This window comes from Pecten maximus, chromosome 17 (genome assembly GCF_902652985.1).
Source record: "Pecten maximus chromosome 17, xPecMax1.1, whole genome shotgun sequence".
In the NCBI taxonomy this organism is placed as follows: Eukaryota; Metazoa; Mollusca; class Bivalvia; order Pectinida; family Pectinidae; genus Pecten; species Pecten maximus.
Window position 1 is genome coordinate 2,738,115 of NC_047031.1, and position 15,662 is coordinate 2,753,776.

Genomic DNA, 15,662 nt, shown 5'->3' on the forward strand with positions numbered 1-15,662 from the left:
AATATATCTTATAGTCATAAAGTACATAATTATTGTACAATAAAATATATCTTATAGTCATAAAGTACATAATTATTGTACAATAAAATATATCTTATAGTCATAAAGTACATAATTATTGTACAATAAAATATATCTTATAGTCATCAAGTACATAATTATTGTACAATAAAATATATCTTATAGTCATAAAGTACATAATTATTGTACAATAAAATATATCTTATAGTCATAAAGTACATAATTATTGTACAATAAAATATATCGTATAGTCATAAAGTACATAATTATTGTACAATACAATATATCTTATAGTCATAAAGAGTGGAGATGATACGTATAGATTTACAATATACCCTTATCTACTCACTCACACATATATATCTGGATGGGCCTCTTTCTATGCAACTGTTAATATTAAATGGTAAAGGTTAGTCCTTTATATGAATCAGCAAGTCTCGTTCACCAAACATTAACGTGACTTTGTGAGAAGAGCGCGCTGCAATATGATGGCAAGGGAGAGGGATCTCGTGACATGGCGGCGAAGGAACCGTGAGATCGAAAACAAGACTTTTTTTTGGGGGGGGGGGGGGGGGGGGGGGATGGAAAACACAACGGGTAAACTTGATCTCCTCTTTTCGCCAGATGATAGCGCACTCGTTCGCGGGAGTAGCACAGGTTCGAGTCCGCGATGAGATGTGTAATGTTATGATGCCTCCTGTCCTCCCAAATAGGATATTCCGGACCAGTCCTTTTATTTAGACAACATCTATGTGGGCCAAGAAGATGATATAAGGTGATATAATCTGTGTCACTATTTTTATTAACCGAATTGGGTATATGTCTATATGTAACCACTGGCTTTGTACATCCGGGACCTACTGGCTTGGTTCATCAAATAACATCAAATAATAATCGAGTGGCGATAGGTCGAGGGATTACTGTACTTTCTTTGTACATCCGGGTCCTTTCTGTCTTTGAACACGCGGGACTTACTCTCTTGGTACATCCGAATCCTGCTGCCTTTATACATCCGGGCCCTACGTACTATCTTTGTATATCCAGGACCTACTGTCTGGTCCATTCTAGCCCAACCATCACCATACATCCGGGAACTATGTACTTTCTTTATACATCCGGGACCTAAGTATAATCTTTGATCATCCGGGGCCTGTTGTTTTGGTAAATCCGGGACATATAACCGATAAATGTAACTAGAAATAATCTGGAAAATCCAGACAAAACAAATCTAAGCGTCAATAAATTATAACAATAACTTAAGATCTATTTGATCCTTTGTCGTGTTTTATCATTTCGATACTGACGTCACTGATATTGTTCTCTATATCAGTTAGACTGTTCAAACCCTTTGTTCCACCATTTACGCCGTCCCTGTACCAATGGCTATCGAGAACATTCGGACATATCTCTGCTCTCGCGTTCCTCATGGGTGACAAGCCTCCATATGAAGTAGATTTTATGTCCTCCCCGAGAACAATAAAAACGAAGCTATCGGTTTAAACGCGATTCTGTTCTTATTTCAAACCAATCTGCATGAATGTCTGTTGTGTTGTCATGGTGACGTTTTTGAACCTTTAGAATTAAATTGGCTGGTGCACCCATGTGCATTCTTCCTCATTTCTTGTCTGTTTGTCCATAAACTTTGACGTACATCCCTCGCCAAATCTAATTTGATCGTCCGTAAACTTACATGTCCATCCCGCGCCAGATCTTTATGACTGTAATGCGGTCATGTTATAGAGACAGAATGTTAGCTTGTTTTCTTACTTTCATCATTTTCAAGACGATTCAACGTTAAGATGAATTTACAATGATTGTCCTTTTATCAGAAAAAAAATGAGAGAACGACGAACCTGGGGTTATCAAACATATTTTATTTTAAAAAATGCGTCATGGTTGACGCTTTAATATCAAATCTAAGTAATTCTTCTTCTTCTTCTTCTTGGTTTGATTTTTCACGTTAAATCATAATTATTCAAAAAAAAAAAAAAAAAAAAAATCAATATCATCAGATAATCTTACTCAAAATATTGATATCACTGCATGCAGTTGATGTCGTCATTTTATTTCAATAACCAATCAGAAATGAGTTTAGATTTATTGATTTATATTTGCTCTAATTTACAATCCTACATGAAATTGTAATTCCGGAATTAGGATACCCGAGTAGTACCTTTAATTTGGACTATCCAATAATGTTAGATGGATTGAAATCACGTGAAAATCTAATATTTCTAAGAACAGATAATTATAATGACTAAGAGTCCGAGATCAAAGCGATCTCATCGACAGGCGAGATCGTCATCAAGGTTCGTGTGTCGTTTAATTCTGATTTACCAAGCTTTATTATCTTAACAAGAAATAAATATGAATTAAAATCAGTTATATATTTAATTATAAATATCAATCATCTTTAAAACAATTATTTTTTTTAAAAGACAAAAATGTCTTGCATAAAAAGTAATTCTTTCACATACATTTCTTTAAAATATATATTTTTAAATGACAAAGAATAGTGTTAAGCTGACAAATCTAGAAAAGTTTATTTTCGTGAAAAAAGGATATTTTCCAATGAGACTTAATGAATCAGAGTACCTCAAGATAAATCGATATCAGGCCAGGTCACGAATCTATAGGATGAATTTGTCTTTGTCAGCAACACAAGACAAGTATCTGTCGTAAACGTCATATTTCAAACAGGATCGATTTGATCAAAGTACGTAAAAGCTTGATTAAATGCAATACAAAATATGTACTCCCTCAAATGACGAGAACTGGGGTACGTCATATGAATGTCAATTACATAAAAAAACACCTAATATTGGTTTTTGTACTGGTACACTGCATGCAAAAGGTTTTTTTGGGAAATTGTCACAAAAGATTTATTGAAATGTGTCTATTTAATTAAACTTTGTTTTATGCGCCGAACTAACCATTCCCTTCATCAATCAATATATGAGTCATTCAAAAGTTTTATGTCAACAGTACACACAGTAGACAAAGCAAGGTCCCTAATGACACAGATTTGAGATTGATACCTATTCCTCCGTAACTCCGTTAATTCAATGAATTGAAGGAGTAGAATTTAACATTTTATTTTATAATTTCAATCGGAAACGGGATGATGTGGAAAACCTTTTGGCGACATTTGTTTTTTTGATAACAATTAATTTCCAAATTCCATGTTCAGTTTTTTTTTGTATTTAATCCTGCCGTTCCCCGACATATATATAATATGATATAAATGTCTTGATGCACTGTATTGATATTTCCAAACTACAACAACATTAGTTTATTTCTACAATAGGTTCTCTCTTATACACATAAAAATAATAGATTTTATTTTAATATGAGCGAATATCACGCCTTTCAGTAACCATTATACCTCTATCATTTCAAACGTTAAAATGACTGGGATTTTCAGGTTAACAGCTTACGATTAGATTTGACGATCCTTACTTCCATTTACGTGTTAAATTTTACATGGAATCGATAGATTTTGTAGAAAATATTAGTTACTCTACTTACCAACGCATGAACTTCCGGTTTTTATCACTAATGGTATAAGCGGGAAATTGACTTCCGGTTGTAGTGCATCGGCATCCGGTAATTTGGTCGTTAGTCACGTGACATTTAGGAGAGTCCTGAAAGTCTTTTATTCCAAAACACGTATCTTAAACAGCATCACTGGACCATTAAGAGAAAACTATCACAGAGAACATAAAAGCAAGCCCTGTAATTAGAATGGTTCTTTTTTCCATTGAAATCAATTTAGCTTGGTGTAGTTTTATCCACATTACGACGTGGAGACCATGAAAGCACGGTTTACGGTGTTGAAAAACGACATCAAGAATTAGAACAAGTACTGCCTTACTTATTAGAAATGTTTTGATATGGTCAGGGTCATCACGCGCAATTTCATAAATTGCGTCACAACATGACCTTACGTTATATATAAGGGGAATCGTAACGCTAATTTTTTTTCAATTATGACGTCATAAAACCATGACGTCATGATGTGGCGTGTTCTGCTTTTTATAATTTGGAGTATTGATGATTTTCGGAGTGACGAAGTCTATAATTTATCATTTTCAGTGTGACGTAGTCTGTAATTTATCATTTTCAGTATGACGTAGTCTGCAATTTTTCATTTTTAGTGTGACGTAGTGTGGTATTTTACCTTAATATATATGTGGCTATGCATCTTTATGTGTAGTGAAGAAAATTATTTCGTTACTTACGATTTTTTTTTCTATTTGCGTTTCGCTTTACTTAAGCAATATGTCGTGTTTATAAAAGACGGATTGGATGTTAAAGATTGTATCAGAAATAAAGAACAGCAGAAGAAAAACAATGTTAGTTAAAATGATTGAACTCGATCCTGAATCCATTATGTCAGAGCGCCATCGATAATCGTTGGGGTATTTCTAATAAACAGTTGTCCGGAAAGTCCATCCCGGGTTTTATAATTACAAAGTTTCAAGTTTCGAGAGTTCCTTCTCCTTTGTGAGTATAATCTTACACGTTGTTCGTCCTTATGGAGTTAATTTATGGTGTTTTTATAGCAATCAGAGGCTTTGAAATGGTGGTCATTTTGTTACATTCGAAAGTGAGATTACAAGATTGATCAGTGTCCTATGATGTACCTTCATGACAAATGTCATTGAAATCAGACAATATCTAAATTTTTGACAAATCAGAGGCCATTAATGGTGGTCATTTTGTTAAAATGTGAAAATGAGGTCACCAGAGGTAACAGTGTCCCATATGCCTACATATCAAATTTCATTAAAATCGGACAAAATCTTAATTCGGACCAATCAGAGGCCTTGAAATGACGGCAATTTTCTTTAGAATAAAGTTTTTGTGTATAAAATTTATTTCAGAATATTCTAAAATAAAACATATACACACAGACGTCTTAAAACTGTCCGAACACACACTGTACAAATATTTAACGACGCTGTGTGATTTGTGTACTGCCGACGTAGAAACATGTCTTGTAGGATTTAGGTAATATATTTAAATATCACCCTGACTACCACGCGGACAAGCCCGCAAAAGTTTAAAGAAAATCGAATGGTGCGTTTTCTCTAATTAATCGGCGTCAATGCAAACCTGTGTATGAAATTATCGAAAATGTATGGAAGAGACCTATACCTTGACCTCTTGACGTCATGATATTTGCATGCATTTATTTAGCCCCTTTTTGTCACGTGATAGACAACGTTTTAGTCAATTCCGGTGTTGAAGATTAAACTTTAAAATTTCAAGTTCACATATAAAACGGATGTTGACGTCACTGCTATGAGTAATATGTATATGAGTGCATACGTTTAGATTAAATCCTACGGTGTATGATTTATTTTTCATTTTAAAGGTAATCATTGTTCGAACTGAATTACTTGAAGTGGCTTAGTTAGTGATATACCAGGGAAGAAAGAAGAATAATTTATTTTGTTCAGTTTAAAATTCCACCTGATCGTATTAACCCTGCAAGTGAAATTCTTAATAAGTATTATTTAATTTAAGATGTAGAAACCGTGTAAGTGTTCGTCTCCGCGAGCTACAGAGAGTTTTTCGTTAGGAGTAAGTTGTATGAATCTATTCGATTGTAAACCAGGGTAAATTTTAATGACTAAACATATATTAAATTACCTACCTGTGTACTTGGTTGACCCGGATGCACGGACTTGTAAAACTTGTACTTGCATCATTTTTTTGAATGTATCTCGTTATTGTAAATACTCACAGTTAGAACCCGGATGATGGCATGTTGCCAAGTGCTTCCATGTTGATGGAGAACAACATATGCGTGATCGTCAATTGGACATGTTCGGGTCTTTCCGGCAAACCCCCGAAATTGCCCGAAGTATTCCGATTGCACCCACATATAGCCCGAAGTAGAGTGGTTTCTTTTCAATGTCCTAACAACGAAATGAATGATTCAGCGCTTGGATTATAAAACCCGCAAAAATCAAAAGCAACATCCAAATCAGTATATTTACATTTTGACTTCGCTCCGCCCCAATAAAACTAGTAAACTTTCTTCGGAAAACACTTCATTTGTGCTAGGTTCATTTTCTTTCATCAGTTCATTGAAGCAAAAAATTGAGAAACAATCCTCAAATTTTTTATTGTACTTATAAGTTTTCTATTGAAACATGAAAACTGCCAAAAGAGATTTAAAACAAATAGAGATAGATAAAATAAGCGCTTCCTCAAACACTGTACCACAACGAATTCTTATTTATTTATTTATTTATTTATTTCTCATTTAATTCTTTGTTTTGTTTTTAATTCCTGGAATCTACAAGACACATTTTCCAGATCGCGTTGTTGCTATGTAGCGGTAAAGGATTAAGTTAGAATTGTTGGATGACAGGAAACTACAAGAGCGCGGGAAATACTCGTGGTTGACATAAAATACCAGCGTTCGTTATGTGATATCTGCTTTTAACCTGTCATTTTCCTGCAGATGAATTATACATGGCTCTCTGGAGTTTTGACAAATTATTTCTTTTCGCTTGTTTTCGCCCATTCCGCAATTTCATATAATACGCATTAATGGTTGGATAGAATTGTTATTCGATACCCCATGGGACCACTCGCATCCGATCAAACGGTGTCCAGTGTTTTAAAATGCGAGAATACCATCTGATTATGAACCATAGAGATTGTTTATTATTCTAGAAAATGCTATTACCGAGCTGCCATTCCGGGTCGTATTTTCATTTTCCGGAAGTCTGGGGTTACAAGCCTTGTAAGTTGGTAAAATGCAATTGGCCTCGTTTGGGATTGATGATGAAACTTCAAAAACCGCATTCTTGATTATTAACAAACGAAAGGAAATTCATTTCACACATGAAAGCAAGAAAAGAAAGAAACGGAATCATCGGTATTTTCTTTGAACAGTTTGGAAATAAATGCCCGTGTCCGCTGAATTATATTCTTGGATACCTGACTTCAACGTCCTCATAACTACATACATACACCGTTGTCCCATAACTTGTTGGTTTTACTGTATATTGAAATGAAACTGAACAGCTTGCCAAGTGATTTATTATTCTTCAACTTTCTGTATTTTCAGATGAACCGTCCAATTCAAGTAAAACCCGCAGACAGCGAGAGTAGGGCAGGTACGAAAACAGATGAAGGTGATTTTTGTGTGACGTCACTATCTTTCTCTTTCTATTGATATTAGCGAGTTGAAATAAGTATCAGGTGAATTTGAATCGTTTTTACACATGGAAATGTTAATCAATATCAATTATGAATCAAGGTCCATAGTTGTGATATTTGGTATTTAATTGCATTTTGATAGTAGATAATCCATCCATTGTATTCCTCGTCCAAACAATTAAATAAAAAACACAATAGAATTAAGTTCCGTTAACGTATTTTGAACAAAGATTTATTATCCGTTTTTCAAAAGTTTAATTTTTGTCTCACAAAGTGTCAAACTCGTTTTATTTATGTTTTATATAAAAAAAAACACTTAATGGCCAGTTGATTCAATGATTTAAATAAACTTTCGTTCATTTCCATATCATTTAAAACGATTGAAGTCCATCAAACGTTTTTGTTAAAACATGTCCAGGTGAGTGTATAATTATTGTTACAACGGAACCGGAAGTGCAGTTGACTTCCGTCAATCAACGTGATTCATACCCGGAAGTAGTATTTATTTTTCATACTTATGTCTCATCACACGTGATGTAGATAAAGTATTACGTAATCGTATTTAGTAAGAACGATAACCATTAATTTTACTTTTATTTTAAAATAAATTAATGAATATATTTATATCTATATTTATAAAAATTGCTCCTAAATAATTGTTTATTATACTGTATTTACATGTGTATATATCTGTTTGTATCCCCCCAAAATGACAATAGACAAAGCGTATGATGGAAAAAAAAGAAGCTACATGTATGCTTCAATTGTCCATACGCGTACGAGACTTAATACACTATGGTCTGTCTGGGAATTATCTCTCTTCGTAGAACTCTTCTGTCATTGAACGTACATTTTTTTCTTGTTATTAATCCATTCATCGATTAGTATGACTAGTGTCTGGACAGATTTGTCGACGATACAAGATGGAGGTCAAATTTAATATCTCATTTGGAAGGGCTCTTCGTTCAATGGATGTATACTTATACTCCTAACTACACGTATATCGATTCGTCTAGGAAATTCGTGATCTCGAATATTGTAGTATAGTTAATGGGAGATTAAATCACTTACTCGAGTTTTCGTCTCCCTTGTTATTTAGTACACCGAGACACATACGAATATAAGTACAAACACAAATGTATGGTATTTCGGTTCATAAACTAGGTCACTATGACCTACTTTTGTCAGATTTGTTTTCAACGGCGTTGTTTAAATGTGAGGATAAATAATTACGGGGAAATTAAGAACACATTATTTTAAACCAACATTGAAAGATATTTGACAATAAGATTATTTTTACATGTACTGTATTTGGACAAACCATTTTCAGATAAAGACATAATTGTGTTTGGTTATGTTGTGTGACTGCACAAGGAGTGCTTATAAATGTGACATTTGATGAGTCAAATATTTCACACACACACTAAAAATCTAAATGTTGTGTTTGGTATCGCGTGGATGATCCGACACGTTCCTCAATTTCATCCGATATCTCCTTTATCAGCTAAGCAGATATCGTACTTGACCTAAAACTGGAAAATCGAACATTGGCTTTGCAGCAGTATCATACAACTAGCATTTATTGTCACGTGATAGACGGAAATGATAGAGCGCGAGAGCGGTCTGGGACAACCAGAGCTAATTGTCACAAAACAGCGCAATGCTATTCCCAGAGATAACGACGTGTTATTTAGGTTAACTTCCGCCCGTATTGCCAAGTGGTTTACGACTTTAATCTCGCTCATCAGGAATGTCGCACATTCCAATAATGTGTCGTTATCCACGGGAATCAGAATCCGATTTTTTCCCGGATTATTGATCGCGTGAGGACAGCGCGAGGCTTTCGAGGATCAAAACAAGATTAGCACACACACGAGTTCCAGGCAGAACGGCCTCTGGTCAAATTGAAGTCAATATCAAATCATTTTTTCGGCTTCTTTGCCAGCAAATTAGACAAGATATGTTGTTGACAAAAAATATAAGGTTTGCCATAGTGTCTAAACTACCAAGACCAGGGATACATAAACATGGTATACACGTGTAGGTACTCGAAGCTTTAGTTTGCATTGAATTAGAGGAGTAATTAATTGAGTAATAGAATGATGTTTTGTGGATGTCTCTTCACCATACATTAATCCACTTTTGTTTACAAAATCATACTGTTCAATTTAACACAGAACAATTATATTTACAAAGCCTACATATGTCTACAAAATTCTCCCCAATAAAAGGTTGTCGCGTATTCCTAATATTCCACCAAAAAAATGCTGTACCTGTCAATACCCCGAAATATATGACCAAATATTTAACGTTGCTTAAATCGTTGATGATTCAACTATTTTCAAATATTTATTCATTTTGTTTACTACTTGAACTGTTAAAATGAACTTCTAACCTTTCAGACGTAAGGTATGCCATCAAAGCGACTACTTCTATGCGTTTCGCAAAGCCAATCCCTACATCGTATGCGATCTAAAAAGATCAGACTCTCAAACTGAAAATCTGTGCAATAACATACTACTTGCGTTATACCTTAATTTTCTCATTCACCAACATAAGAACCCGAAAAAATACGTCAATTTAAATTGGACCGTTTAACATCTTAAACCATGTATCCACAAGTTACCCAATCCAAAAGAGTAAAACTGAGCCGTGCGCTTTATATTAATTCCATCACAGACAAGTTCAAAATTAAATGTATGATTCAGTGTTGCAATAAGACACGTGGTTCTTCTGTCAAAATAAATATTAAAGTGGAGGCTTCAGAATGAGAAAACGTAAACAACCTCTGATCTGTACCGGAAGTCAAGTATCGATTTTTCACGAACGGAGATTTCCCATTGCCTGAACACTTCCGGTTTAAGACTTCCCTTGATGAATATTATTATCATTCTGTTCGTCTGCTAATCCCGAGGAGTGAGCGAACGTCGAATAACGATGTCTTGGGTGTTATTCAATATTTGAAGAAACATTGAGATCAAGGTATTTGGATATGTTCCGGTATTAATCGGTAATTCCCGGTGCTTTCCGCTATGTGGAATTTCCCTAAATCCTGTATAAACTGTTGGGGACTGTATTAGTCATTTATACTTCGGAAAGCTCGGAAAACCATCTACATAAATGTTTTTTGTTTGTTTAGTTTTGACATGTGAACAATTCATTGAAAAAAAATCTTATTCGAACACATATTGTACATAAGGTATACATGTATACCAAAATGGGCATTTCAGGTAGTAAGCTGGAGAGTTCCGACGAGGAACACTGATTGGTACGCAAGGAATAGCTATATGTTACAACCAAATTAGTAGAAACAGTTTCACCATAACGCCAGACCAGAGTTAATCAAAATTCAATTTTATTACAAAACGAAATTAAGTTCAGACCACCCGAGAAAACAGTTGAATCTACAGACCCTCGCCATTAATGTATTGTGAGGTGAACCAGAACGTGAGTGAACAAAGAATGACAACGACTGGATCAAGCAGGTCGTCATTGGCAGATGGTAGAGGAATCATAACCAGAGTTCATTCCCCCGCGAGGGTCAGACCGGATCTTGAGCCGCGTCCGGAAGACAAAGAGCTCGGGAAATTGAGGGCAAACTGGACACTGGAAATGTGGCCGGAACATCAGTCGTTTGCGGCTTTATGTCAATATAGCGGTTCTTTCGGATTGACCCAAATTGACCCAGCTGTATTGACCGCTGGTCACTAGTTTAAGATTTGCTGAGTAAACATGGACATGGACCTTTATTGTCTTCTCTTCTTTGTTCTCAATGGTTAAAGCCATGCGGATTAATTTCGGCTTTTGAATTGAAGTGCTCTATCACAATGTCTTTGTCTTGAAGGAAATAAGATATTTTATATTCACTTATCGATAAAATATCAAACATGTGTTTGTGATGCAAGTTAATATTTTGTTCTACATTTAGTCTACGTTCTATCTAGAAAAGAAACTTACGACAGATTAAACAATTACATTTTTTTTAATTGTTTTAATTCATTGTATCGGATTAGCGAGTTTCATCGTCGTATCCAGTTTCAATCAGCAAGAGTGTTTTCCTCACAGTCTAAAACACTGGGCAAAAATGTAAGACTTCCATCAATATTGTCTAAAAGTTGTAAGACTTTCTTCACATTCTCTAGAATACTGGGCAAAGCGTGAGGACTTCCTTCAATATTGTCTAAAATACTGGACAAAGTTCTAAGACTTCCTTCACATTCTCTAGAATACTGGGCAAAGTGTGAGAACTTCCTTCAATATTGTCTAAAAGTTGTAAGACTTTCTTCTCATTCTTTAGAATACTGGGCAAAGTGTGAGAACTCCCTTCAATATTGTCTAAAATACTGAACAATGTTCTAAGACTTCCTTCTTCTCATTCTCTAAAATACTGGGCAAAGTGGGAGGAATTCCTTCAACATTGTCTAGATTACACAATGTTCAGAATACTGGACAAAGCTGGGGGACTCACGTTCGCTGTTCTCTTTGTAAATGGGAAGCACCTAAACAGACCGGCCTGTGATGGGCCTCCATGCCGAATGTGAGGTAGCCACCAGCTACTACAGGGAGATCCAGTCTCAAAAATGGCCATGACTGTTCAGGAGGCGATAAGCCCAACAAACAAACCATTACGTAGCCATACTGTGTATACAATAATATATCTAACGGGAGTGCAAAATGTCAGTATTACCAGGATAACCAATCACATTTGTTTTCATTTACGACACTAGAATATATCACGGCTTTCACTATTTTAGTCGTGTCAGATCAGCCATGTTTGTTTCTACGCGTTCCACAACCGTTGACATTTGAGATAGGAGTGGCGCGTGCCAGTTAAAGGTGTTTAACAACATCCCTATCCAGGTGTGTAAAGGTGTGTTACGTGTTAACAGTACAGGTGAGATTTTTACAGGTGACAGATCCTAGTCTCACCTGTCAACAACCTCGATACAGGTATCAAATATCTACAGGACATTAAGCTGTCGTTGCTTTCTTAATCTGGGGATAAATCTTATATAAGAAAAAAAATATATATAATTTAACAGACTTTAAGCCATAGCTTTTCAGGGATACTGTCGGTAAAACGCATTAAAGCTGATAAAGTGTATTTAAACCAGTGAATGAAGTTAGCAGTAAAACATCGGAGGGCAAGGTAAAGGAGATGTTTTTGTCCGTGTCGAAAAGAAGAATCGATCCCTTTTCAGCAATTATACAAAAGTGGTGAAAAACCGAGATTTTCTGACTGCAATAGGAAACTAAAATACTTAAAATTGACTAAATTGGGTTTAAATTAACTAAAACCTTCTCTTTAGGAATCCTCGATATACACTAATTTCATTATTCACGCTAATTTACAACAACACGTTCAGTTATACTACAAAGAGACTTTGTGGCGATGTTATTTATTTATTTATGATAGGAGCATTGACAGGAATAACTGTGATTGCTTATATTGACATTTTGTCGACTGCTTCAATAATTTTACAAACAGGTCATCCCTGTTCCTGATATACCGAACAGTGAAAACACTAGATTCTCACATTCCCCATCTAATCCATCTTGGTTATCTGTGACAAAAAGGTCAATTGAGCGTGTTAAATATTTTCGTATGTGGATAGATTTTCGATTATTCAAATCCCGTTTGTATTCTCGTGTTTATTATAAATCTACCTAGACCTGACGTGTCCTATTAACTTCACGCTTCGGTGAACTTGTTTGAAGCAAATAATTGACGCGAACATGTTTTGTAGAAGTTCCAGATAGTTTATACCCGATCGGAAAGCAGACGACAGTATCACGCTTGGCATCGCGCTCTTTCCGGGTGACAGAACACACATTGTCCGCCATCTTAATTGTCACGTCACGGCACGCGACCCGCGTGAGACTGGCACGCGCTCGCTCAACTGTTATCGTGAGAAATGAAATATATTCGGGTCGCATTTGAGTGACAAAGTTGAATGCGTTGGTAGGAAGCTTTTAAATTTAGAATAATTGACAGATTTTTCACTGAAGTCATGCGGTGATGACTGGTTCCAGCCTTTGTGTGACTTAGCCAAGTCCGAGGGAGTACAATATACATATAGCTTGGTATTCAGTCTGTGTAGCAGTGTTTCAATCAGAATCGAAGAGAAAATGCGATAAAGGAGTGGGTAGATTAAAAAAACAAAACTCGCTTTGTTGAAATAGTCACAAGCAGATCTATGCGTCTCGGCTACGGGCGTACATCTGGGATTTAAAACGCTTTCATTGGCAATAAAATATGTTTAAACTATAAAAAAAAAAAACGTAAAGAAAAACAACGTTACAGCCGATGACGCATACCGTATCTTACGATGGTCTTCGTATCTAGAATATTAAAATTATCAATAGAATTAAAGTTTATAACATTTTGGTTATAACTGATGATAGGAGAAAAGAAGTTAATGTAAGGAAAAACCTCAGGGTCTGGTTGCTATTGTGGTGTTACTTAATTCAATGACGTCACAAGTTGGAGACAAATACAGATTATGGCAAGTCCTGTTCTTAGCTTCTTAGTTTGTTGGTGGGGTTTATCGCCCAATGAACAGCTAGGGTCATTTTGAGGCGGGGTCTCTTCGTAGTAGTTGGTGACTACCACACTGAATAACATACGGGAGGCCCGTCGCATGTCATCCACAGCAATTAGAGTAAAGTGTCTTGCCCAAGGACCCAACCACGTCAGCACAGACCCACTCATTTCACGCAGACACGGGTAGGAAGCTTCGTTCTCCTGTTCATACAATCATCATATTTTGAATAAATCGTTTCTGTGAATATTTATAAATGGGAGTACTTACCATTTAAAAATACATTGAATTCTTTTAAACAGGTAACGTAACAAAAATATAAAACTAGTTTCTCTGAATTAAAGTATGATACATGCCTAGAAAAAAAGAAACTAGAAAGAAATAATTATACAGTCACATGATAGTGAAGCGCCTTTCCGACAGTGACTTTTTCGTAGAACATTGATGTCTTTTAGGACGTTGTTGCGCATACTGTAACGACAGGTTTGTCTGGCTCTGGTCCAAGTCGACTGTACTCTTGTGTGAATGACAGCGTCTTACAGGAGCTTAATTCCCGTACGCTTTTATATTTCTCGTCCAGAGATTGATGGAGAGTATAGACGACAATAAAATCAAATAAGATCTCAATAAATCTAAAACATTACACTTTAATGTTCGGATATCCTTTTATGAACTTCTGTTGTCGTAAAACGATGTCGTTAAATGTGTCAGTATTCCTGATCAGTGAAGTGTTTGACAGTAATCAATATATGACGTGTTTTGATTGCGCCTTATAGAATCTGATCATAGAATAAAATTTAAAGTAATCCTTCTTTGTCGTAGAAATGCCTTGCTGTTTCGTGTTCACTTAGTACAATGGTTGTAGTTTGCACTCATGATCGAGTAAGAACATTGATCTGCCGTGAAAGAAGATCAAAGACCGCCATAGAAAGTGTATTTCTGGCGGGACATTTCGTGACGTTGTGCATCGAGTCACTTTCTGTAAAATGATCAGAATACCATCCCCTCACCCACCCTTATAATGATAAATAAAAAGAAAACGAAATAAACAACAACAACAACAACAACGAAATAAATAAACAAACAAGAACAAAACGCAGAAACAAATTAAATAAATATATACATAGAGCAAATAGAAAAGTTAAGAAAAAACATATTAATGTTAAAGAAACAACAATTTATGTGCCTTGGAATTCTACAAAAATATATATGATAATAATAATCATTTCGAGTGAAATGGCTTTGGTTGACAATCTGACATTAACAGTTTGACTTTCAGTCCCGTCATTAGTTTTCTATTGTAATCTCAATATGTTGATTTCGGATTTCTATCATATCACAGCTCCCAGATAAATCAGTCCTATTTTCTGATCCTTTCTGCTTCCCCTGGCTGACCCTCGACGGTGAGATCATGCCATTATTTGTTTGCATTAACTGTCGCGTGCCGAGCACGCGCTCCGTCGTATTAACCGTTATTAGAATTATCGATTTCGCTCTATTCACCTGAACTTTTACCTGAGTGGAATCCTTTGATTAACACCTGTGTGCTTTGTGTACATTTACCCGGAACCAGTGTTATCGATAGTTGAATCATACTTTTTAGACAACTTTTAAATGCATAAGAAATAAATTTGCCGAGATACAGATAGGTATATAGCAGTATTATAATTTTAATCATCACATTGAAACACATGTATATGTATTCTTTTTTTGCCCTTATTTAAAGATATACCTCATATTCTGTTTTTACCTGTCGTGTACATTCTGGTGATTAATTAGAACTCGCTAGCTAACAAAGACACTCGTCTCCATCTCTCCCTGATACCGATCGGAACTCCTCAGATGTGATGTGGCGCGAGTCACATTCGTGGGGTTCCGAGTGGTTTGATAACGGAGATAAAACTACTTTGTCAAAGC

General features: G+C 35.6%; 1 protein-coding gene across 11 annotated transcripts in view; it reads left to right on the forward strand.

Annotated features, from left to right (window-relative positions):
- Positions 1-15,662, forward strand: part of LOC117315693 (CUGBP Elav-like family member 4) — a 220,909-nt gene that overhangs the window by 146,365 nt on the left and 58,882 nt on the right. For 7 of the 11 annotated variants that reach the window (XR_004529745.1, XM_033870005.1, XM_033870009.1 and 4 more), the window contains one exon: positions 7,112-7,178. Coding sequence is in view for 10 of the 11 variants with exons in the window: in XM_033870005.1 (XP_033725896.1) it covers positions 7,112-7,178 (67 nt within the window). In the remaining variant the exon portion in view is untranslated. The remainder of the gene's footprint in view (positions 1-7,111; positions 7,179-15,662) is intronic. The other 4 variants (XM_033870006.1, XM_033870011.1, XM_033870013.1 and 1 more) reach the window with 1 other exon arrangement.